Genomic DNA, 26,302 nt, shown 5'->3' with positions numbered 1-26,302 from the left:
GTGGGGGGGGGGGGCGGTATGTACAGGAGAGGAGTGTGGAGAGATGACGTGGGGGGGGTGCGGTATGTACAGGAGAGGAGTGTGGAGAGATGACGCAGGGTGGTATGTACAGAAGTGTGGAGGGGTGACAACCTACAGTTTATGTGCAAAAGGAGTGTCAAGTGTATAATATTGGGCTGCATCTGTACAAGAGGAGTGTGATGGGTATGACAGGGACGCATGTAGACAGGACAATATGTATGGGAGAGGAGAGGGGGGCATGATTGGGGGCAGTATGTGAGTGAGGGGTATGTGGGGGATATAACAGGACAATATGTATGGGAGAGGAGAGAGGGGCATGATAGGGGGCAGTATGTGAGTAAGGGGTATGCGGGGGATATAACAGGACAATATGTATGGGAAAGGAGAGGGGGGCATGATAGGGGGCAGTATGTGAGGGAGGGGTGTGCGGGGGATATAACAGGACAATATGTATGGGAGAGGAGAGGGGGTGGGTATGATAGGGGGCAGTATGTGAGGGAGGGGTGTGTGGTGGATATAACAGGTCAGTATATGTAGAGGAATGCGGGGGTGGGGGATGGGTGGGTATCACATTGGGCAATATGTACAGAAGTGGAGCATGTTGGGTACTTTATACTATAATGTGTCCCTCTTACTGGTTCTATATACTATGTTTCTCTCATACTAATAGAAGCCTAGTTATACTTGTACCTAGGGCTTTTTTCTCAGACAATGGGTACAGGAACTCAATCACGAAAAAGAAGTTTGGTTCCTCAGGCCAAAAAGGAGAAAGTGGGATTTTATAGGCAAAGTTAATTATTATTCATTTTATTAAGAAAGGATTACATATAAATGTAAAAAAAACAACAAAACAATAACATTGGTTGTATAGGTAATGCGTATTACACAATAGACAATTTGTGAACCATTTTACTTATTAAATGGTGATTCCTGGTTGTAGAACTAGGGTTCCGACGCATTTCGGCATATATTGCCTTTGTCAAGGAAAAAACATCACCATATTCTATAAAGTGAAAAAGTGAAAAAATACAAAAAATTAGTGACTTGTTGTGAGAAATATATCAAAACAAACAAATAAACATCGTCTTTTCTTTTTGTGTACCTAGACTTCAGGAACATCTGTGCCCATGGGGAAGTGGGGGGAAGAGAGGTTTCAGGTCCTGTGCCCCCCAGGCTTGTTACTGGATCCTTGGGCCTATTGGTCTGAAGAAGGGGGAAGATTGGTTTTATGCGGGCATGTGTTGTTTAGTGCCATGTTTAAGCTAATAAAATTGGATTTCCAATATTACCTCAAGTATACGAATGACACCTCTTAAGGATGAAAAGGGTCCTGGGGTGTATGGCAAACCCCAAGCTTCTATGTGTAACCACAAACACTCCTGGTTTCCCTGGAGAGTGGATAAAATTTCAGTATATAAGGTTGGTGTGTACAGAAATGAGGCCTGGAAGTACGGTGGGTATGAAGCAACACTTACGTTTAGAGAAAGGGATAAAAGACACTGGTGTCCTCCGATTGGTCCCAAAGGTGTAAGCATATAATCCTATGTGAAAAATAATTTGAAATAAGGGGGGGGGGAAAAGGATTTCCGAAATAATGATACAATGAATAGTCAGTATAATGAGTGTGTTGGCTTACTGGAAGTTTAAAGGAGAGGTCCTTGGATTGACAGATTCCGAGATCAGTAGGAGGAACTGACCCTCTTCCGAGGATGCAGGGTCACTGAATCTCTGTCTGGCAGAAAGAATACATCATTTTAATATAATATAGGTAGTATTTGGGATTGGCCAGCAGGTGGCGCTGTGCCACAACTTGGCAACTTACTTTGTTAGATGCTTGTCCTCTGCCACAGATGCATAAAACTCTGTCTGACAGGAGGAGAGAAAAATAACTAGTTTTAGTATGTAAAGAGGGTGTTGGAAATGGCCAACAGGTGGCGCTGTAGAGTGGCTTACTTGGTATCCTGAGGGAGCAGTAGGAGGCTGAAGTGTCTAGGCAGGTGCAGACCGCTGGCTTCGGACGTTCACTCCTCGCTGGTTGGAGCGGAGTGAAGTCCTGTGGATCCCCGGCCGTCTTTATATGTAAGTCGCGCATGCGCAATGAAGCGCCGGGCGACGCCGATGTTTGGTCATTGACTGCGGCCGCACGTACTGTGTGCGTGCCACAGGCTGCGCGCGCAGCCTGTCAGTGAAATGACGCGGTGGATGCATATTCAGATGCCGCCGACACGGGGGTTGGAGCCGGACTGTCCCAGCGTGTGCTGGGTGGATGCGAAAGCATCAGATCTTACTTTGACTCCCAAAAAGTGGATTATTTTTCCCGCATTTCACACATTGCGGGGAACCATAACTGTTTCCTTTCTTTTGGGTCAAATCCATCCCCATACTGCCCCGAACCTATTTTTTCCCCATTGCCTCTCAGTGCATGATTGCTCCTTACTATCCAGGAGGATTCTCCTTTATTATTGCCTAAATTTCTTCGTTGACCTTACAATAAAGAATTTAATGTATTCTTTCTGCCAGACAGAGATTCAGTGACCCTGCATCCTCGGAAGAGGGTCAGTTCCTCCTACTGATCTCGGAATCTGTCAATCCAAGGACCTCTCCTTTAAACTTCCAGTAAGCCAACACACTCATTATACTGACTATTCATTGTATCATTATTTCGGAAATCCTTTCCCCCCCCCCCCCCCCTTATTTCAGATTATTTTTTACATAGGATTATATGCTTACACCTTTGGGACCAATCGGAGGACACCAGTGTCTTTTATCCCTTTCTCTAAACGTAAGTGTTGCTTCATACCCACCGTACTTCCAGGCCTCATTTCTGTACACACCAACCTTATATACTGAAATTTTATCCACTCTCCAGGGAAACCAGGAGTGTTTGTGGTTACACATAGAAGCTTGGGGTTTGCCATACACCCCAGGACCCTTTTCATCCTTAAGAGGTGTCATTCGTATACTTGAGGTAATATTGGAAATCCAATTTTATTAGCTTAAACATGGCACTAAACAACACATGCCCGCATAAAACCAATCTTCCCCCTTCTTCAGACCAATAGGCCCAAGGATCCAGTAACAAGCCTGGGGGGCACAGGACCTGAAACCTCTCTTCCCCCCACTTCCCCATGGGCACAGATGTTCCTGAAGTCTAGGTACACAAAAAGAAAAGACGATGTTTATTTGTTTGTTTTGATATATTTCTCACAACAAGTCACTAATTTTTTGTATTTTTTCACTTTTTCACTTTATAGAATATGGTGATGTTTTTTCCTTGACAAAGGCAATATATGCCGAAATGCGTCGGAACCCTAGTTCTACAACCAGGAATCACCATTTAATAAGTAAAATGGTTCACAAATTGTCTATTGTGTAATACGCATTACCTATACAACCAATGTTATTGTTTTGTTGTTTTTTTTACATTTATATGTAATCCTTTCTTAATAAAATGAATAATAATTAACTTTGCCTATAAAATCCCACTTTCTCCTTTTTGGCCTGAGGAACCAAACTTCTTTTTCGAATTATCACAGGGATGATGGCAACAAATGCATCTTAGTTTTTATATCTCTAAAAAACCACCCCCAACAGGAACTCAATCACGACTCTCCAAAACCCCCATTTGCCCCCACACACAACCCTCCAAACCCCATCAAATAGTGGGTGCAGTCAAATTTCACTAACAGTGGGAGGGTCTTAAAGGGGCATTAAATACCAGGAGTGCATTCCGTACATAGTGCAGAGTTCGGGGGGGGGGTTACACAGAGTGCAGAGTTCAGCCTTCTTCCACGGCTGCTTACCTCTACACCCCCCATTCACATCTCACTTTCACCCCTCTTCAGTTCTGACCTCTGCATGCAACCCCCCCCCCATTCCACTGCCCCCCGTCTTATCTCCACCTCCTTAAAAGATCCATGATCTTCCACATATCTTACATTTGTTGCTGTATTAAGCTGAAGTACCCAGTTGGCTCTAGTATCTCTCCACACACTGTAGGTGGCTCTGCCTCTCTCATCTGCTTGGAGCTCATCCAATGGGGGTGTCGGCATCCACACTGCACCCCGGTCATCTGCTTCTCCCTTGTCCCCATCCTGCACCCAGTAGAGCCATTCAGGAGATCAGATCTGTGGGTGCCATTGGGATACAAGCTGTCACTTGTAAACATAGAAGCCGGACTTTTGTGTTTACAAGTGATGGTGGTGAGCAGGGAGCTGAGGACCTGAGCCAGAGGTGGTGGAACTGAGATCCTCCAAGTTCCAGCTGAAACAAAGCCCTGCTTGTAGCATATCCTGTATAATATAATGTATCCGTTATACAGGTTACCAGACTGGAAGTGAGAGAAATAGTAACATGGACACACAGAGATAAAAATCCTTCTATACTAGAGGAAATCCAGTTATTTCTGTGTGTTGCTGGTATTGGGCTCCCCTCACTTCCTGTCTGGTAAAATCTTCTCAGCAGGACAGGAAGTGAGGGGAAATCTCTCCGTCGGAGATTCTGGTAATAATACAAACCTGACGGCTTCTAATCCTTCTCCACTCTGTCCAAAACTAAGAAAACTTCCATTTTACCAATGATGATCTCTCCAATCTGATTACATTACAATGGAATGAAGAAGCCGACTGATGATGGGAAGATATAATATGAAGATCTGGAAAGGCCGGGATGTCCCACCTACGATCGCTAATTTGTATGTAAAGCTTTCCTGATTAATATATGAACTGAATAGAAGACATTGGTAATGATTATGGGTGTGTAGTGTGATTGGATTTGTAGGTGGGATCTTACAATGGATCTTTGATCTCTTTGAAAGGCGATTCCCAATCTGGCATTTGTTTTTTTATACATAAATTTTAGATTTAACCCCTTTGCTGCCAGCAGTAAATGTTTTATGTTGGCAGCAGCGGGGGGTTTTACATACATTCCCTTTCAGCTTTTGACTTTCAGATTGAAGTGATCCAGTGGCTGTACAGACCCCTGGAGGTGACCCCTCCCTCTATGTTTCCCGGGTCCCACTATCACACCTGCGGACACAGGACCCACATAGTGAGTGTTTCCATGTAGAGGGGAAGGAGATCAGAGACTGTCCATCATTTTCCCCCATTGAAATGAATAGGAGTGGGGTGCTGCTGTTCTATAAAAGTCAAACTAAATGTAAAAGGTAAATAAAATCAATTACACATCTAAAATATGAGATTCCAGAATATGGGGTCACTGGGAAAGTCGTACTGTTCCATAATAATGCATACAGCTAAAAGTGATGAAAGTCTCATTTTTTTTTTTCATTAAAAATACCAATCATGTCACACTTCCCTCCTCGGTGCAGTTGGTTTTACAGAGCAGCCCGGATCCTCCTCCTTCTCGGGTCCCCCGCTAGCTCTCCTGGCCCCTCCCTCCTGTCAATTCCCCCACAGCAAGGAGCTTGCTATGGGGGCACCTGAGCCAAGCCGCAGCTCCGTGTGTCCATTCAGACACAGAGCCGAGGTTCAGCCCTGCCCCCTCTCTCTCCTGATTTGCTAACTGACTTCGACAGCAGGGGGAGTCAGTGGTGCCGCTGCTGTGTCTCTGCCAACCAGGGGGGGAGGGTCCGGACAGCCGAGGCAGTCGTGCACATCACTGGAGGAAGATCGAGCTCAGGTAAGTATGAGGGGGGGCTGCTACACACAGGTTTTTTCTTTTTTTTTTATCTTAATGCACAGAATGCATTCAGCCATTCTTCCTTTCATTTCTTCTTTATATTTATTACATTTTTTTCCTTCATACAATTTTGTGATGATGTCATTTCATTTTTGTTTTGTAAAACTGAGATCTGCCTCCATTTCTTATTTAACCTCCCTGGCGGTCTGCTTATGTCAGGATTTCTGTGCTAATAGCGGTAGATTGTTTTGCATGGAAATCTGTTGTTTTACATTTTAAAACTCACCTTCCCCTGCGATAAACTGCCGTCCTCCCCCGCTGTCCGCTCCCGCCGTCCTCCTCCGCCATCCTCCCCCGCCGTCCTCCCCCGCTGTCCGCTCCCGCTGTCCTCCTCCGCCATCCTCCCCCGCTGTCCGCTCCCGCCGTCCTCCTCCGCCATCCTCCTCCCGCTGTCCTCCTCCGCCATCCTCCCGCTGTGTGCTCGGTCGATGCTGGCACCTGTCATCTGGTTCTCTTCCGTGCAAGCATTGCGACCCAGGGGGGTGGAACCGGCGGCAAATTCAAAAATGTAAATGCACCAAATGAGATGATAGAAAGCTGTGATCCTAACGGATTACACTGCATCGTCCCATTTCACCACAGGATTTCACCTGGTGACTTTTCCAGTGCCCTGCCTGTGCTTTTCCAGTACTTTGTGCCTGGAAAATAGAGAACGACCATGGCGTCCAAAACTCGTTCTTTTTGCACAAAAATGCTTTTAGATGAACTGGAAAACAGCGACAGCGAAACGGAGTTACTTGAAGAACTGAGCGATAGCGGGTGGTGGGAAAATTCGTCATCCGGTACAGAAAGTGACGACAGCGACGATTCTGATTTCTATTTCTGGAACATCGCTTGTGGAATTTGGGAAGTTTATCAAATGATTCTTCAGAATTTCTGGCGATGTGCCAGAAAGAGACATCAGAATTGTCGCTGTCGTCGCTTTCCGTACCTGATGAAGAATTTTTCCACCAATGGCTATCGCTCAGTTCTTCAAGTAACTCAGTTTCGCTGTCGCTGTTTTCCAGTTAGTCTAAAAGCGCTTTTGCGCAAAAAGAACTCTTTTTGGACGCCATGGTCGTTCTCTATTTTCCAGGCACAAAGAACTGGAAAAGCACAGGCAGGGCACTGGAAAAGTCACCAGGTGAAATCCTGTGGTGAAATGGGATGATACAGTGTAATCCGTTAGGATCACAGCTTTCTATCATCTCATTTGGTGTATTTACATTTTTGAAATTGCCGCCGGTTCCACACCCCTGCGTCACAATGTTAACAGGGGAGGGAACTGGAAAGGCAAGTGCCGGCATCTGCCGTGCACAGAGCGGGGAGAGACAGTGAGGATGCTGGGGAGGACGGTGGGGGAGGACGTTGAGGAGGACGGCAGGGGATTGCAGGGAAGGTGAGTAACATTCTGGGGTAACTGGGGAAACCTGCTGCTCTCATGCACATTACTGGATCGAGAACTGACCACGGCTACTGCAAGGGGGAGCTACTTGCAAAAGACAATGCATTAAGGTAAAAAAACTTGTACCTTTAGAACCACTTTAAGGCTGAATTCCAGGTACATAAAATGACCCTTCCAGTGGAGCTACCTGCAAACTGCAAGGATTAAATTATTTTTTTAATTTTGTCTAGACTACTTTAAAAAAGAAATTCACTTTTACTTACCCGATCCCCCACTTCCCAGGCAGCTGGCTCTCCCCTCTTCTTTTCAGAGCTCCAAGTAGTGGTCCGGCATTCAGCATCCTCACCTACAATGCAGGGTTATTGTTCCCACATTTTACCTGATGTCCCCACTGCCTGGAGCATTGAACAGAAGAGTCTCGGGGGACCAGAGTTGTATAAAGTACTCGAAACCCATACTTGAGTAAAAGTACAAGTGCTCGATCAAAAAGTGACTTGAGTAGAAGTGGAAGTGCTCGATCAAAAAGTGACTTGAGTAGAAGTACTAAAGTATTCAACATTTTTTGTACTTAAGTATTGCAAGTAGTTTTTTTTTAAATTTTGCTACTCAAGTACTGAAAGTAAAAGTACCAGTAGTTTTGAACAAAAAAATTGCTACTCAAGTACTGAAAGTAAAAGTACAAGTACTGTGTTATGTAGTTATTAAAGAAAGAAGTCAAAAGTTTGAACATCATATTGTTTTTTATTATTTCAAATGCAGCTTTTATTTATACATACAGTAGCATTTATTTTCGTATGCGCTGATAATACACATGTTTTGAGCTTCATGAAACCTGCCATCTACTGTTCTGGCAGTGGTAATTTTTATAATAGTAACGAGTAACTATGCAGCACAAACAAAAATATCGGAGTAGAAGTATTGAAATCATTGAAAAAATTTAGTGAAGTAAAAGTGGAAGTAGGAGAAAAAAATTCTACTCTAGGAAAGTACAGATACCGCCTTTCGGTACTTAAGTACAGTAGTGAAGTAGTTCTACTTAGTTACTATACATCTCTGCGGGGGACCAATCACATAGAAGGAGCCTGCGGGTGCAAGGTATAAGGTAAGTAAAAGAGCTTTATATGGGTAGCCTAGGCCAAAATGAGCATCTAAGCCTTGCAGTGCTTGGGACTGAGATCCTAAAGCCAAACATCATTCTCCAGGGCATGCTGCCTCCATTCACCCCTCCTCTCATCCCCCCCTCCCCCCTGCGGAAGTTGGGAATTTTTTTTGTCCTTTATTTTGTTAAAAAAAAAGGTCTGCCCCCCCCCCCCCCCCATGCACAACATTCATTTAGGCAAATAATGTGCACTTTTCCCCCATCGTCTCCTGGAATATGTACGTCTCATGTCCCAGAAGGCATAATCCTACATTGGGAAAGTAGGCAGCAGGGCCAGGCGGCACGCCATTGGTGAAGCCATCGGCTTAACCCACAAGTATCGGCAGCTTATCGATGATGTCACAGAAGATGATGAAGGCACGGGACCGAGGGGGGTGCAGAGAAGAGGATCTCAGTAGGTCAATGCTGGACCTTAAATATGCAGGACCTGCAACCAGGTAAGTGGGGGTTAAAAAAAAAAAGGGGGGGGGATAGGGAGTGTAAAGTTCCACTGTAAAGCGTAGATTTGTAATTCCTCCCGAGTTCAGCTTTTATATTTCAGACTTTCCTGCAGATTCATACCTGTCTCTATTATGAAGGAATTACTGTTTGTATTTTCCCAAACAAATCTCAGAAAGGGAGGGTCAGTATTCATTATAACATCCTGAGCAATCTCCAGTGTTATAAAGAGAAAAGCTGCAGCATCTGATGATCCTTAGGCTGCCCATACATTATACAATTTTCTTCTACAACTTTCCTTTAGATTTACCAGAACCATATACTATGAAGTCACACCTAAATATTTTCAATTTGTATGGAATTAGACCGGCCCTTGCACTACATAGCTGAATGTAAATCTAAAGGAAATTGAATAATAAAATTGTATTATGTATGGCCAGCTTTAGAGGATATCACACAAAGTTCCCTTTGGAGGGGATGCTGATGATTTGTGCACAGTGTGGGCATTGGCAGGGATAGGGGGGCATTATCACACCTTTCCTATGAGGCTGTAATATTAGCTGGAGGGGGGGCCACATTAGAAACCATTTGTAATGACTAAACAGAACAACAGGGGGCGCACCGAACATGTGAACTCGAATAACTGATGGAGAAAGGAAAGAAAAGTAAAATACAATGTTGCATTTTTTTTAAGAAAAGAATTACATTTTGAGACTTTGTTGCACACACTGTATATGTTGAATGATTTGGCTAAATTTAACACAGGATTCCAGGCACAAGGACTTTTTATTTATGAAGATATTTTCACACATCGGTTATATACATAATGTGTTTGTAAAAGTGCTTTGTATAATAGACATCTGGATATTTGTGGAGATTGAGTTTATTGGTGGGTGCTCTTATATATGGTTGTATGCAACTGACGTAGAGCTGTAGTACCAAAAAACGAACAGCAGAGGGAGCCCACAGACCTTTTTTTTTGGCAGGGGAATTGTTCTGCTTTGAAACGCATCAAATTACTATACTGCGCATGTTACTGCAATGCGATGCTATGAAGCCAGCCTGAAGAGACGCTGGGGGCCACCAAAGGAAATGAGAGTTGGAGTAACCCTTTAGTGAGTGTAATTGTGAAAAGTTGGTGGATTGGTGCTGATTGGTGTACATATTACACAATATTCCTATACTACATTATGATCCGATAACACATAAAGGGGGACTCTTTACATCTGACGGAAAAGAGATTCTCTCTCTACAATTGGAAGGCCGTAGGAGGTGTGAAAAATGTGGAATGGACTTCGTCAGGAAGTAGTATAATGGGAAGGAAGATGTGACTTGGTAGTCAAAACAATTAGATGTAGAAGTAAAAATGTTTAGCCAACATACAGTGAGGGGAAAAAGTATTGGATCCCCGGCTGATTTTGTACATTTTCCAACTGACATAGAAATGATCGGTCTATAATTTTATTGGTCGGTTTATTTTACCAGTGAGAGATAGAATAACAAGAAAAAACCCCCAGAAAAACGCACTTCAAAAAAGTTATAAATTTATTTGCATTTTAATGAGTGAAATAAGTATTTGCAGGGGTGTCCCATGGGTTCGGCCAGACCGGCGCCCACCAGGGGCACAGGCCGAGGAGGGGTGCAAAAAATTGGCAGTGTTAGCAGTGATTCTTGCGCCCTCTGCTCAGTCTGCCCCCCCGGCGCCCTCAGGCAGCTCCAATCCCGGAACCGTGTCCTCTCCAGGCAGAACAGCGGCAATGCAGGCTCTATGGATCTCTGCCACCTCCCACACATACGGGCGGTCAGCAGTCACATGACCGTGACATCATTAATCGGCTCCAGCTCGGTGGCAGGCTGGGGATGGGGACTGAGCTGTCAGAGGAGCCGTACCGCCGCTCAGCACCTTCTACCTCCTCTCCACTCCCAGCCTGAAGGACAGGCTGGCGGGGGGACCCCCCCTCTCTCTCTTTCACCCCCCTGTCACACCCCCCTCTCTGTGTCACCCCCCCTTCTCTTGCACCCCCTTTCTCTCCCTGTCACCCCCTCCCACTCTCTCTCTATACAGCTCCTCGCCAGGGGTGCTGGAGACTCTAGGTAGGCCTCTGAGTATTTGATCCCCTATTAATCAGCAAGATTTCTGGCTCCCAGGTGTCTTCTATACAGGTAATGAGCTGAGATTAGGAGAACACTCTTAGGCCCCTTTCACACAGTCTGCTCCGTTGGACGGACTGTGTTTATCTCAGTGGGGGATCGATCCACCGATCCCCCGCTGAGCAGGAGGATGAGAGCTGTTCTCCGCGCTGTGTGCGGAGACACAGCTTTCAGTTCCCCATGCATCCCTATGGGGGAATCGGGTGGGAACAGACCGTCGGTCCGTTCTCATGCGATCCCATCCGCTGGACGGATGGAAAATAGGGTTTCCATCCATCCAGATTTGATGGATCAGATGTCAGCGGACATGTCTCCGCTGACATCCGATGTCCCATAGAGATGCATGGGAATGTCTTCAGATCCCCTGAAAAACTGACAGGCAGATATGAACGGTCCGCCTGTGTGAAAGGGGCCTAAACCACTTTAAGACCGGAATATTTTCCCCCTTAATGACCAGGCCCTATTTTGTGATTCGGCACTGCATTTCTTTAATGGACAATTGCGTGATTGTGCGGCGCTGTACCCAAACGAGATCTATATTCTTTTTTTCCCACAAACAGAGCTTTCTTATGGTGGTATTTGATCACCTGTGTGATTTTTTATTTTTTGCGCTATAAACAAAAAAAAGAGCGACAATTTTGAAAAAAAAAAAAAAAAACAATATTTTTCACATTCTGTTATATGACAAGTAAAAATCAACATTTAACATTTTATGCCAATTTGGTTTCTGCCAGTGGCGGCCGGCCCATAGGGGGCGCAGGGGCGCCGCTCCCCCCCCCCCCAAAAAAAAAAGAAAAAAAAAAGATTAAAAAAAAAAAAAATTTTTGCCCACAAGGGGCGCCCGCCTCATTGGTGCCTATGGGGGGGTGGGGTTTTCCACCCACAGAAGCGCCGAGAGGCGGCCTTCTGGGGCGTAACTGTAGTGCAGAGCACTGCGCTACACCCACCCCCCTTTTGGAGCCCGCTCCATTGGTGCCTATGGGGGGGTGGGGTTTTCCACCCGCAGAGGCGCCAAATGGCAGCCTTCTGGGGCGTAACTGTAGCGCAGAGCACGGCGCTACACCACCCCCCTTTTGTGATGTCTTGGATCATGATTGGTCCAGACTCCAGCCTGGACCAATCATGATTAAGGACATCCATGCTGACCTCGTTGGGGGCGGTGCCGGTGCGTGCATCAGTCACTCACCGTCGCCGCCCGGTCAGCTTCCCGCCGCTGAAGAGGCCGAGAGGGAGAAGAGCCGCTCACCTTCCCGCCGCCGAACGAAGAAGAGGAGAGGGAGAAGCCGCCGTGACTCACAGGTAAGTGCACTCTCAGTCGGGCACGCACGCATAGCTCTGCATTGGGGTACATTACTGGTGGTCACTGGAGGCACGCACCCATAGCTCTGCATTGGGGTACATTACTGGTGGTCACTGGAGGCACGCACGCACGCATAGCTCTGCATTGGGGTACATTACTGGTGGTCACTGGAGGCACGCACGCACACATAGCTCTGCATTGGGGTACATTACTGGTGGTCACTGGAGGCACGCACGCACGCATAGCTCTGCATTGGGGTACATTACTGGTGGTCACTGGAGGCACGCACGCATAGCTCTGCATTGGGGTACATTACTGGTGGTCACTGGATGCACGCACGCACGCACAGCTCTGCATTGGGGTACATGTATACTGGTGGTCACTGGAGGCACGCACGCACGCATAGCTCTGCATTGGGGTACATTACTGGTGGTCACTGGAGGCACGCACGCACGCATAGCTCTTCATTGGGGTACATTACTGGTGGTCACTGGATGCACGCACGCACGCATAGCTCTGCATTGGGGTACATTACTGGTGGTCACTGGAGGCACGCACGCACGCATAGCTCTGCATTGGGGTACATTACTTGTGGTCACTGGAGGCACGCACGCATAGCTCTGCATTGGGGTACATTACTGGTGGTCACTGGAGGCACGCACGCATAGCTCTGCATTGGGGTACATTACTGGTGGTCACTGGATGCACGCACGCACGCATAGCTCTGCATTGGGGTACATGTATACTGGTGGTCACTGGAGGCACGCACGCACGCATAGCTCTGCATTGGGGTACATTACTGGTGGTCACTGGATGCACGCACGCACGCATAGCTCTGCATTGGGGTACATTACTGGTGGTCACTGGAGGCACGCACGCACGCATAGCTCTGCATTGGGGTACATTACTTGTGGTCACTGGAGGCACGCACGCATAGCTCTGCATTGGGGTACATTACTGGTGGTCACTGGATGCACGCACGCATAGCTCTGCATTGGGGTACATTACTGGTGGTCACTGGAGGCACGCACGCACGCATAGCTCTGCATTGGGGTACATTACTGGTGGTCACTGGAGGCACGCACGCATAGCTCTGCATTGGGGTACATTACTGGTGGTCACTGGAGGCACGCACGCATAGCTCTGCATTGGGGTACATTACTGGTGGTCACTGGAGGCACGCACGCATAGCTCTGCATTGGGGTACATGTATACTGGTGGTCACTGGAGGCGCACACGCATAGCTCTGCATTGGGGTACATGTATACTGGTGGTCACTGGAGGCACGCACGCACACACGCATAGCTCTGCATTGGGGTACATGTATACTGGAGGCACGCACGCATAGCTCTGCATTGGGGTACATTACTGGTGGTCACTGGATGCACGCACGCATAGCTCTGCATTGGGATACATGTATACTGGAGGTCACTGGAGGCACACACGCATAGCTCTGCATTGGGGTACATGTATACTGGTGGTCACTGGAGGCATGCACGCATAGCTCTGCATTGGGGTACATGTATACTGGTGGTCACTGGAGGCACGCACGCATAGCTCTGCATTGGGGTACATGTATACTGGTGGTCACTGGAGGCACGCACGCACGCATAGCTCTGCATTGGGGTACATGTATACTGGTGGTCACTGGAGGTACGCACGCACACATAGCTCTGCATTGGGGGACATGTATACTGGTGGTCACTGGAGGCACGCACGCATAGCTCTGCATTGGGGTACATGTATACTAGTGGTCACTGGAGGCACGCACGCATAGCTCTGCATTGGGGTACATGTATACTGGTGGTCACTGGAGGCACGCACGCATAGCTCTGCATTGGGGGACATGTATACTGATGGTCACTGGAGGCACGCACGCATAGCTCTGCATTGGGGTACATGTATACTAGTGGTCACTGGAGGCACGCACGCATAGCTCTGCATTGGGGTACATGTATACTGGTGGTCACTGGAGGCACGCACGCATAGCTCTGCATTGGGGGACATGTATACTGGTGGTCACTGGAGGCACGCACGCATAGCTCTGCATTGGGGACATGTATACTGGTCACTGCATTGGGGACATATATGCTGGTCACTACATTGAAAGGGGGCATTTATACTGGTCACTATATTGAAGGGGGCATGTACTGTGGGGTTTGTGCTAGAGGGCCTGTACTGTGGGGTTTGTGCTAGAGGGCCTGTACAGTGGGGTTTGTGCCACTCTCAGTCCATGTATCCCATAATAGGATGTCTCTCACAGTATATCCCATAATAGGGCCCCTGTTCCCTATTATGGGATATACTAGCACTGATGGACCCCTTAATATGTGATATATTGGGAGAATTGGTTCACGCAAGCAAAATACAGGGGAAAAAATGGGTGGAGTCTATAAGGGGTGGGGCTTCTGAGAAATGGGAGGGGTCAAAATGGAAGGGCGGGGTCTTGCGCCCCCCCATATTAAAACTTCACCAGCCGCCACTGGTTTCTGCTAAATATTTTGGGTAAAAAAAAAAATCCCAATAAGCGTATTTTGATTGGTTTGTGCAAAAGCTATCATATCTACTAACTACGGCAAAGATTTGTCATTTTTATTGGGTTTTATTTTTATTTTTTTACTAGTAACTGCGGCGATCTGTGATTTTTTTTGCGGGACTGCGACATTGCGGCACACAGATCGGACCCCTGACTGACATTTTTGACACTTTTGGGTGGCACCAGTGACATTACTATAGTAATCAGTGCTAAAAAATATGCACTGTTACTGTAATAATGACACTGGCAGGGAAGGGGTTAACACTGTGGGTGATCAAGGTGTTAAATGTGAGCCTAGGGGAGGGATTCTAACTGTGGGGTGGCGGGGCTTGTGAAATGACCATAGAGACCTGTGATCCTATATAGAAGGGTCACATGAGCTCTGTGATCATTGCAGGGAGAAGAACGGTCAGCTGTGTTTACATTATCCGACCGTCCTTCTCTCTCAGCAGGGAGAGATCGCGGGTGTCAGGCGGCAATCGGAGCTGCCTGATACAAGCATTGGCTTCCCCTCTGCTGAGTGGGGGCGGGATCGGCGTGCGCTCGCCCCCTTAGCTTCCCGTGCATGACTGATGTACATCTACATCGGTTTGCGCATGAGAGCCACCCTCCTGCAGTAAAATGGTAGCGGGTGGTCCAGTGGTATATTTTGGTTTTGTGCTGCCCTAGGCAAGACTAAAATTGGGCGCTCCCCCCCCCAATGTAAATTTGCCCCACTCCTTCCTTTTTAACGGATGTGACTCCCTCGAAAATGTAAGGACTACAAGTCCCAGCATGAACCCCTGAGATCTCACGAGAGGGGGGGGTGGGTGAAGAAGGGAGGTGTGTGAGAGAGAGGGGGGATGAGAGAGACGGGGGGAGAGGGGAGATGGGGGTGAGAGAGAGAGAGAGAAGGGGGATGAGAGAGAGAGAGGGGGGGTGGGGGAGAGAGGGGGATGAGAGAGAGAGGGGGATGAATGGATGAGAGAGAAGGGGGGTGAGAGAGAGAGGGGGGGTGAGAGAGAGAGGGGGAAGACAGAGAGAGGGGGGTGGGAGAGAGGGGGGTGGGAGAGAGGGGGGATGGGAGAGAGAGGGATGAGAGAGAGGGGGGAAGAGAGAGAGAGGGGGGATGGGAGAGAGAGGGGGGAAGAGAGAGAGAGAGAGGGATGAGAGAGAGAGGGGGGATGAGGGGATGAGAGAGAGAGAGAGGGGGAAGGGAGAGTGAGAGAGGGGGGATGAGAGAGGGAGAAGAGGGGGTGATAGAGAGAGGGGTGATGAGAGAGAGAGGGAAGAGGGGGGTGAGAAAGAGAGGAAGGGGTGCGAGAGGCAGCTCTAGCAACCACTAGCCAAAAAGATTCTCAGGTGGAGGGGGGGGTGACTTTTTTTGCTGCTCCCCTGCAAAGTGCTGCCCTAGGCCTGGGCCTTGTTGGTCTTGGCCAAAATACAGCACTGGGGTGGTGGGGAAATGGTTAAAGGGAGTGCTCCTAATTCTCAGCTTGTTACCTGTATAAAAGATAGCTGTCCATAGAATCAACCAATCAGATTCCAATCTCTCCACCATGGCCAAGACCAAAGAGCTGTCCAAGGATGTCAGAGAGAAGATTGTAGATCTACACAAGGCTGGAATTGGCTTCAGGACCATCGCCAATCAGATTGCTGATAGAGTGACAACAGTCGGTGCGATAATACACAAATGGTAGAAACAGAAAGTAACGGTCACTCTCCCTCAGTCTGGGATCCATGGAAGATCTCAGCTCATGGAGTTCCAATCATCATTCTGAGTGATCGGGGTGCAGAGGATCATATAGAAGCCAACAGAGATCTCCGCCTCCATTACATCATATGAGAAACTTTACACTTCCTAATTGGAGCCCCCCCCCCCCCCCACTATTTATTACAATGAGCAAAATATATTTTTTCTTTTTTCCTAACAGTTAAAACTTTGGAGGGGGAGGGGCGCCCATTACTGACAGCCTTCACTGTGCACATCATTTCTATAATGAACCCCCCCAGATGAAAAGCAGCCAAGTGAAAGCATTGCTAGGAATCTTCAGCACTGATCATGAGAGGATGAATTATAAGTAGCCATGTGCACAAAACCCCGCCCAGCCACAGAACAGGAATTGCTGATTGGAAGGTGGGCGGATACCAGCGGTCAGTGTGGGCGGAGCGTCTTTTTCTCACATCGGATCCTCATAGATCTCTGGAGGGGATTCGGAGAAAGGATTAAATAGTAAACCACCGACTCCTATATCTGCTGAGGACTCTGATAGTCACATATTACAACTCCATTCATATTATATCTGGAAGGGAGTCACTGAGCGATCACCGGGGATCAACAACTTACTGATTTACCCACCGTATAGAGGATCTGCACCCTATCATCACTCTGTACACTGACAGCACAGGCAATGGAGGCACACAGAGATTATTATATACAAATATCTGCTGGATACATGGATCCGCCTCCAATCATTACCCCGCCTCCAATCATTACTCCGCCTCCATTCATTACTCCGCCAATCACACTCATTCTACGCTACAGAATACAACCAATAATCATTTAAGAGTACATGTCTCCGCCCCCTAGCCTGCAGTCCGCCCTGCTATTTGCTCTTTATTTTGTAGCTTAGTGAAATAAGCTCCGCCCCATTCACACTAGCACGATTTGTGTCGCCCCAGGTCGCTTGACATAACAAAAGCAATGTTAATCAATCAGTGCCGTCTGAGGCCCCGTTCACACTGGGGCGACGCTACTTTGCCAGGCGACCTTACAGGTCGCGGCGCGCTGCTCGCCCCGTGACCTCGGAGCGGCCGGCACAGACTTCATAACATTGAAGTCAATGCAGGTCGCCTCCTGGTCGCCCCAAAGAAGCTCCGGACCCTTTTTCTAAGTCGGAGCGACTTGTGTCGCTCCTATTAGAACGGGTCCACAGCTTCTCTATGGCAGGCGACCTGTGAGGCGACCAGGTCGCCTTAGTGTGAACGGGGACTTAATTGGCACTACTGAAGTCGCTCCGACTTCAGAAAAGGGTCCTGTACTACTTTGAGGCGACCTGTGATCCGACTGTCCCATAGACTTCAATGGGAGTCGCCTCCTTATCTTAATTGACACAACTTGTTATCAGACTTTCCAGGAAGAAGAAAGAGATTAGCCAGGCATTCCCCACATTGCAGCCATGCCTATATGGTATATATATATATGTAATGGTATATATATTCCATTATCTCTGCTTGGTCTGTGTGAGTGACACTGGTGGACAGAGATAAGTGGCACTGATACGAGGCGCTGATACGTGGCACTGGTGAACACTGATGGACACTGATTCATGGCACTGATACGTAGCACTGGTGGACACTGATGGACACTGATTCGTGGCACTGATACGTGCCACTGGTGGACACTGATTCGTGGCACTGATACGTGGCACTGGTGGACACGGATTAGTGGCACTGATACGAGGCACTGATACGTGGCACTGGTGAACACTGATGGACACTGATTCGTGACACTGATACGTAGCACTGGTGGACACTGATGGACACTGATTCGTGGCACTGATACGTGCCACTGGTGGACACTGATTCGTGGCACTGATACGTGGCACTGGTGGACACGGATTAGTGGCACTGATACGAGGCACTGATACGTGGCACTGGTGAACACTGATGGACACTGATTCGTGGCACTGATACGTAGCACTGGTGGACACTGATGGACACTGATTCGTGACACTGATACGTAGCACTGATGGACACTGATTCGTGGCACTGATACGTGCCACTGGTGGACACTGATTCGTGGCACTGATACGTGGCACTGGTGGACACGGATTAGTGGCACTGATACGAGGCACTGATACGTAGCACTGGTGGACACTGATGGACACTGATTCGTGACACTGATACGTAGCACTGGTGGACACTGATGGACACTGATTCGTGGCACTGATACGTGCCACTGGTGGACACTGATTCGTGGCACTGATACGTGGCACTGGTGGACACGGATTAGTGGCACTGATACGAGGCACTGATACGTGGCACTGGTGAACACTGATGGACACTGATTCGTGGCACTGATACGTAGCACTGGTGGACACTGATGGACACTAATTCGTGGCACTGATACGTAGCACTGGTGGACACTGATGGACACTGATTCGTGGCACTGATACGTGGCACTGGTAGACACTGATTAGTGGCACTGGTGGACACTGATGGACACTGATTCGTGGCACCGGTGGACACTGATTCGTGGCACCGGTGGACACTGATGGACCCTGATTCGTGGCACTGATACGTGGCACTGGTGGACACTGATTCGTGGCACTGATACGTGGCACTGATGGACACTGATTCGTGGCACTGATACGTAGCACCGGTGGACACTGATGGACACTGATTCGTGGCACTGATACATGGCACTGGTAGACACTGATTAGTGGCACTGGTGGACACTGATGGACACTGATTCGTGGCACTGATACGTGGCACTGGTGGACACTGATTCGTGGCACTGATACATGGCACTGATGGACACTGATTAGTGGCACTGATACTTGGCACTGGTAGACACTGATTCGTGGCACTGATACGTGGCACTGGTGGACACTGATACGTGGCACTGGTGGGCACTGATTCGTTGCACTGATACGTGGCACTGGTGGACACTGATTCATGGCACTGATACGTGGCACTGGTGGACACTGATTCGTGGCACTGATACGTGGCACTGGTGGGCACTGATTCGTGGCACTGATACGTGGCACTGGTGGGCACTGATTCGTGGCACTGGTGGACACTGATTCGTGGCACTGATACGTGGCACTGATACGTGGCACTGGTGGGCAGTGGCATTGGTGGACACTGATACGTGGCACTGGTGGGCAATGAGGAAATGAGTAAAAAAAAACAGAAAAGGGGAATTGGGTCAAACACATCATATTCTGATTGGCCAAACACAAAGTCGTCTGTCATATAAGTCGTGCAAAATAATTCACAAGTCGCGCTGAAGTCGCGGTAAAATCGCGGTAAAAAGTCGCTCCGACATGGGGCGACTTATGGTCGCGGCAGTGTGAACTGGCTCTTAGATGATTAATCTGCCAGCATTGTACATATTGTATCTCATACCGACCTCAGTGTGCGATCTGTACCGGAGGAGAGGAGATGTCAGTGATGATCGGGCGATGTGTGACCGGTAATGTCTGTGATCTGTATACAGAGATATAATGTGTGATCCCAGCGGTGTATACATGGAGATCAGTATATAGGAATAGATGAGATCTGTATACAGAGATATAATGTGTGATCCCAGCGCTGTATACATGGAGATCAGTATATAGGAATAGATGAGATCTGTATACAGAGATATAATGTGTGATCCCAGCGGAGTATACATGGAGATCAGTATATAGGAATAGATGTGATCTGTATAAAGAGATATAATGTGTGATCCCAGAGGTGTATACATGGAGATCAGTATATAGGAATAGATGTGATCTGTATACAGAGATATAATGTGTGATCCCAGCGGTGTATACATGGAGATCAGTATATAGGAATAGATGAGATCTGTATACAGAGATATAATGTGTGATCCCAGCGGAGTATACATGGAGATCAGTATATAGGAATAGATGTGATCTGTATACAGAGATATAATGTGTGATCCCAGCGGAGTATACATGGAGATCAGTATATAGGAATAGATGAGATCTGTATACAGAGATATAATGTGTGATCCCAGCAGAGTATACATGGAGATCAGTATATAGGAATAGATGAGATCTGTATACAGAGATATATAATGTGTGATCCCAGCGGTGTATACATGGAGATCAGTATATAGGAATAGATGAGATCTGTATACAGAGATATAATGTGTGATCCCAGCGGTGTATACATGGAGATCAGTATATAGGAATAGATGTGATCTGTATACAGAGATATAATGTGTGATCCCAGCGGTGTATACATGGAGATCAGTATAGGAATAGATGAGATCTGTATACAGAGATATAATGTGTGATCCCAGCGGTGTATACATGGAGATCAGTATATAGGAATAGATGTGATCTGTATACAGAGATATAATGTGTGATCCCAGCGGAGTATACATGGAGATCAGTATATAGGAATAGATGTGATCTGTATACAGAGATATAATGTGTGATCCCAGCGGTGTATACATGGAGATCAGTATATAGGAATAGATGAGATCTGTATACAGAGATATATAATGTGTGATCCCAGCGGTGTATACATGGAGATCAGTATATAGGAATAGATGTGATCTGTATACAGAGATATAATGTGTGATCCCAGCGGTGTATACATGGAGATCAGTATAGGAATAGATGTGATCTCCCATAGAGGACAGCGGGGATCTGACAGCTCAGTCTCTGCACACAGAGCGGAGATAGAGCTGTCATCCGCCTGCTCAGTGGGGATCTGCGGAAAAAAGAAAAATATATATATATATTTTTTTTAAGCGCCCCGTCCCTCTGTGCTCACTTGCAGAAGTGAACACATATGTAAGTTGCGCCCACATATGTAAACGGTGTTCAAATCACACTTGTGAGGTATCATCACGATCATTAGAGTGAGAGCAACGATTATAGCTCTAGACCTCCTCTGTAACTCTAAACTGGTCACTGTTAAAAATTTTTAAATTGTCACCCATGGAGATTTTTTCATTTTGTAGTTTGTTGCCATTTCATATGCGTGTGCAATTTTAAAGCGTGACATGTTAGGTATTTATTTACTCAGTGTAACATTATCTTTCACATTATACAAAAATTGGGCTAACTTTAACCGGACCGCCCCCTGCAGTTTTACTGTGGCAGTGTAGCCCTCCTGCACGAAACAACGTAGACCTACATCGATCGCACGCCTGCTGCTAGGGGGTGAGCGTGCGCCGCTGGGGGCGCGCTCCTGCCCCCACACCCAGCAGGGACCCTGATGCATGGGGCTCTGATTGCCGCCCCAGCCGTTCCCCGCTGAGAGAGAAGGACGGTCAGATGTTGTAAACACAGCTGACCGTTCTTCTCCCTGGAATGTTCACAGAGCGCCTGTGATCCTTCTATATAGGATCACATGTCTCTATGATCATTTCACAAGCCACGCCCCTTCACAGTTGGAATCACTCTCCTAGGCTTACATTTAACCCCTTGATCACCCAGTGTTAACCCCTTCCCTGCCAATGTCATTAGTACAGTAACAGTCCATATTTTTAGCACTGATTACTGTAGTAATGTCACTGGTCCCCCAAAAGTGTCAAAAATGTCAGTTAGGGGTCCGCTCTGTCCGTCGCAATGTCGCAATCCTGCAAAAAAAAATAATTGCAGATCGCCGCCATTACTAGTAAAAAAAACAAAAAAACAATAAAAATGACAAATCTTTCCCGTATTTAGTAGACACAATAAACTTTTGCGCAAACCAATCAAAATACGCTTATTGCGATTTTTTTTTTACCAAAAATATGTAGCAGAAAACAAATTGGCCTAAAATGTTAAAAAATTTAGATTTTTAATTTTTTTTTGAGAAGGTTATATAGCAGAAAGTGAAAAATATTGTTTTTTTTTTCCAGAATTGTCGCTCTTTTTTTGTTTATAGCGCAAAAAATAAAAATCGCACAGGTGACCAAATACCACCAAAAGAAAGCTGTATTGGTGGGAAAAAAGACATCAATTTTATTTGGGTACAGCGTCGCATTACCGCGCAATTGTCCATTAAAGTAACGCAGCGCTGAATCGCAAAATATGTCCTGGTCATTAAGGGTAGGAAACTAGAGAAAATTTTTGGTAGTTGGACTTTGTTGGCACAACAACAGGACACAATGTCATAAAATTTCTATATTTTTATTATCTCCTTCATGCCTTTCAGGCCCGCCCCTTTCACGCCCCCTTGAAGACGTCGTTATGACGAAACGTGTCAGAAGGAGCAAGCCAAGCATCACTACGTCACACCCGGAAGTCTGAGGCTGGCCATTTTCTTGGTTGTATACGGAGGAACACTGCTGAAAGGCTCTGGTGCCCCACTGTTTTATTATGTGCCTGTTTTAAACCTCTACTGGGTGAGTGCATACCCTTATTTATGTTTCAATAAAATATTTGCCTTGAGATAATGCACTATGGGCCTGTCCCTTCGGTTTGATGTCTCCTATTCTATATGAGATACGGTGCCATCAAGATTTTGAAGGGAGTTTGTGTATTTTGCCTCTCAATTGCCCATAACAAATGGAGTTTGGAAGTGGCGGATATTGGAGAACCTTCTGGAGCTGTATGATTCAGGAGAAAGGCTGTGGTGGTCCTTTAACCACTTACTGCTATAATTTCACCAGTTTTTGGTAAGAGTCAGTGTGTGGTGGCTGGGTACTCTCACTTGTTTAAACTGATGAAACGCCTGGGTGGATAACTTGCTGATTGTGCATGCCTACATTTCCAAGCATTTGATCATATGTGGACTTTCACCAGTTTATATGCTGCTGTTTTTGTATGCCTGCATCTCCAAGCAATTGAATATATGTGGACTTTTATTATTTGCATCTACTAGCACAACTCCTTTTTATTTTTGCTTTATTCCTAACATTCCAGTATTTGGGGTTTGTTGCTGGAGTCTAACAGGGGCGCGGGGTATTTTTTGCTTTTATTGTCTTTTACTACCCCCGCCTCGACTGGGCGGATCATGCTGTCCCGGCCTACGGGAGAAAGTGAGGGGCGGTACATTGCCGGACTGTGTGATGTCAGACTCTGTTTGTAACGTGATACGTCACACAGTTGGGGGCTATTTAAACCAGACCGACTTCATTGTCAGTCTGGCTACCGCAGAAGGGGACACCGTGCCCTAGTGTGAGGACTTTTATTTTCCTCTCCTACACGTGATCACAGTTGCCCAGGCACTGTTAGATCCGCATATACCCGCTACATGACGCTAGGGTCCCTCTTTTTCTGCAAGCCATGGAGTTACCTGACAGATATGGAAGGTCCCCCATCACATACACACTTGCCTGCCATGAACCCCCCTCTCTGGCTGCTGTCACATTGGGACCCTTCAGCTCCCGGGTTAGACGAGACGCACCGCTGCCATGCAAGAGGGCATTTTTGCTATTTGAGCTCCGTTGATTAAGATACCTTGAACGCATTGGTCTCTGAGGAAGGGAGATGTTGCTCCCGAAACGCGTCAGACCACAATGTACATTCTACTATGTCATAGTATCCATTATGGCATTTTTCATCAAGAGGATACACCAAGATGCCTACCGAAATTTGTTCATATATTATTCATGTCATATGCCATTCATATTTGAGCCTTTGAGCTATATATTATGTGTTTTTGAGCATATACATTGCCATGTTTGTTTACAATGTAATAAAATGTCATGTTGTTTTATTTATATATTGTGCATGTCATTATTTTTAGCCACTGAGCACGCACCTCATATAAAGTCCCACGGGCCATTTTTCTTGTTTTGATACATATTTCGGGATGGAGGAGTGCTCTGGCAGAAACCAGACCATTACTCCTTTTTGTATTTATTTTACACATCATGGAGGACTGAATTTTTGGCCGTCATTCTGTAAGGTAGGTTTCTGGCTGCACCCTGTAGACACAAAAGTCATTCTTGGTCGGCTTATAACTATGTGTAACTGATTATCCATATACTCCATTTTATATATATTCTACCAATCTGAATTGTATTTCAGGTGTCGCCCACTCTGGCCACCGCTGGAGGGACTAATGGTCGGATGTGCAAATATTTCATAAGCTCCATTCATCTATTAGGAGACATAGTTTTCTGCCCCTTGTGTCATAATCAGGTATGTTCACAGCCAATGTCCTACTTATCAATGTAGTGAACATAAATACAATATTTAGTCTGTAGAAAAATGTAATCAATACTAAAACTCGAAATGTCCAGCACAAATTACATACAGCAGCGCTCAATATGTATTGGCATATTATAGATCATACAGTCCTCATAAAGAGTATTAAAACCACCAAAAAGTCTTTGTTTGAAGCAAAAAACTGATATTCCATATACTATTGGTACTCCCGGTGCTCAATGTTTATGATCCGGCTTTCACCTTCACCACACCATCAGTGACCCCTTAAGAATGGGCACTCACCAGAGATAACATGGTCATACGCCTGTAAGCATTGGTTGCTTGCACCCTTGACACTCCGGACCACCTCTGCTGCCACCAGATGACCTCCGCACTCGAGTATCAATCAGGGACCAGACTGCAATGACATGGCATGACCTTCAGTCAGAGAGACAGCACAGCAACTGCCTTACAATACAATATTAATATTAGCAATGTAGCCTTTTTAAATGTGGCATAACTAATGCTTATATATTTATATGGCTATCTATTTTCCCTCCTTCAGAAAGGAAGTATGGTATATGCTTTTGGAAACATCATTGATTCTATTATTGGATCCATGCCGTGCTCTAATCCTCCTTTGATATTCGCATGTTAGATATAACATACTTATCCTCATACTTGATACCTGGGTAAGGATATCAGAGGATTCCCTTTCCTCTTCTTTACTATGACAATATTGCAAATATGTTTTACCCACTGAGATGTTACTATATAAGTTTTTATAAGGATTTACCCATTATATGTCTAGGTTGGAAGACCCTACTACCTTAACCACTTTAATACCGCGCGCGGTAATACTACTGCGGCAGAGCGGCACGATACCGCTCAGCCACGTAGTATTAACGTGTTGCGCGATCACGGCTCCAGAGCGCGCTCCCGCGCGCCGCGGGTCCCGATCCCGATGTCATTCGGTAGGGAACCGATCAATCATCAGATACTGACCAATGATTTTTGGTCAGTGTCTGTAGATCGGTCCCCACCAATGGCAATCTGTCCCCTGTCTGTGTAATGTAAACACAGACAGGGGAAGTGATGTCACTGTCCTTCCTGGAGTCCTTTCGGTTCCAGGAGAGAGACAGAGACACAGTAAAAACGTGAGTTCCACCAACACTACACTGACACACCTCACATAGGAACATTTAACCCCTTCATCACCTCTGATCACCCCCTGATCACCCCCAAACCCCTCACAGTGAACACTATATACAGTGGTATACAGATATTTTACTGATCACTGTATAAGTGTCACTTGTGAGCGTAGTTTGCGCCTGCGTTAGGCCCAAATAGGGTTAGGGTACCCGCCACCTATCCCCTAATAAAGTTTTTACCCCTTGATCAGCCCCAGTTAACCCCTTCACTACCTATTACTCTGTGCACTAAATACAGTATATAGGTAAATACTGATCACTGTATTTAGTGTCACTAGTGACCCTAATTTGCGCTTGCGCTAAGCCCATATAGGGTTAGGGCACCCGCCACCTATTCCCTAATAAACTTTTAACCGCTTGATCTTCCCCAGTTAACCCCTTCACTCCATATGAAACAGTGCACTAATAATATACAGTATATCAGATAACTACTGATCACTGTATTTAGTGTCACTGGTGACCCTAATTTGCGCTTGCGCTAGGCCCGAATAGGTTTAGGCCACCCGCCATCTATCCTCTATAAAGGTTTAACCCCTTGATCTCCCCCAGTTTAACCCCTTCACTTCCCTGTCACAGTGTTCACTATATACAGTGAT

General features: G+C 46.6%; 2 protein-coding genes across 2 annotated transcripts in view; one reads left to right on the top strand and one right to left on the bottom strand.

The window, feature by feature from the left end:
• Nucleotides 1–26,302, bottom strand: part of MIX23 (mitochondrial matrix import factor 23) — a 487,847-nt gene that overhangs the window by 363,417 nt on the left and 98,128 nt on the right. The gene's annotated exons all lie outside the window — the stretch shown is intronic.
• The window catches only part of LOC309547423 (uncharacterized protein), a 125,603-nt gene continuing 119,084 nt past the window's right edge, over nt 19,784–26,302 (top strand). The window contains exon 1 of the mRNA XM_082247271.1: nt 19,784–19,868. Coding sequence (XP_082103397.1) covers nt 19,838–19,868 — 31 coding nt within the window. The 5' untranslated portion in view covers nt 19,784–19,837. The remainder of the gene's footprint in view (nt 19,869–26,302) is intronic.

The sequence above is a fragment of the Pelophylax lessonae genome (genome assembly GCF_965119305.1).
Source record: "Pelophylax lessonae genome assembly, chromosome: 2".
Classification (NCBI taxonomy): Eukaryota; Metazoa; Chordata; class Amphibia; order Anura; family Ranidae; genus Pelophylax; species Pelophylax lessonae.
Note: the sequence above shows the minus strand (reverse complement) of the source record. Positions and strands in the feature narration are given on the sequence as shown.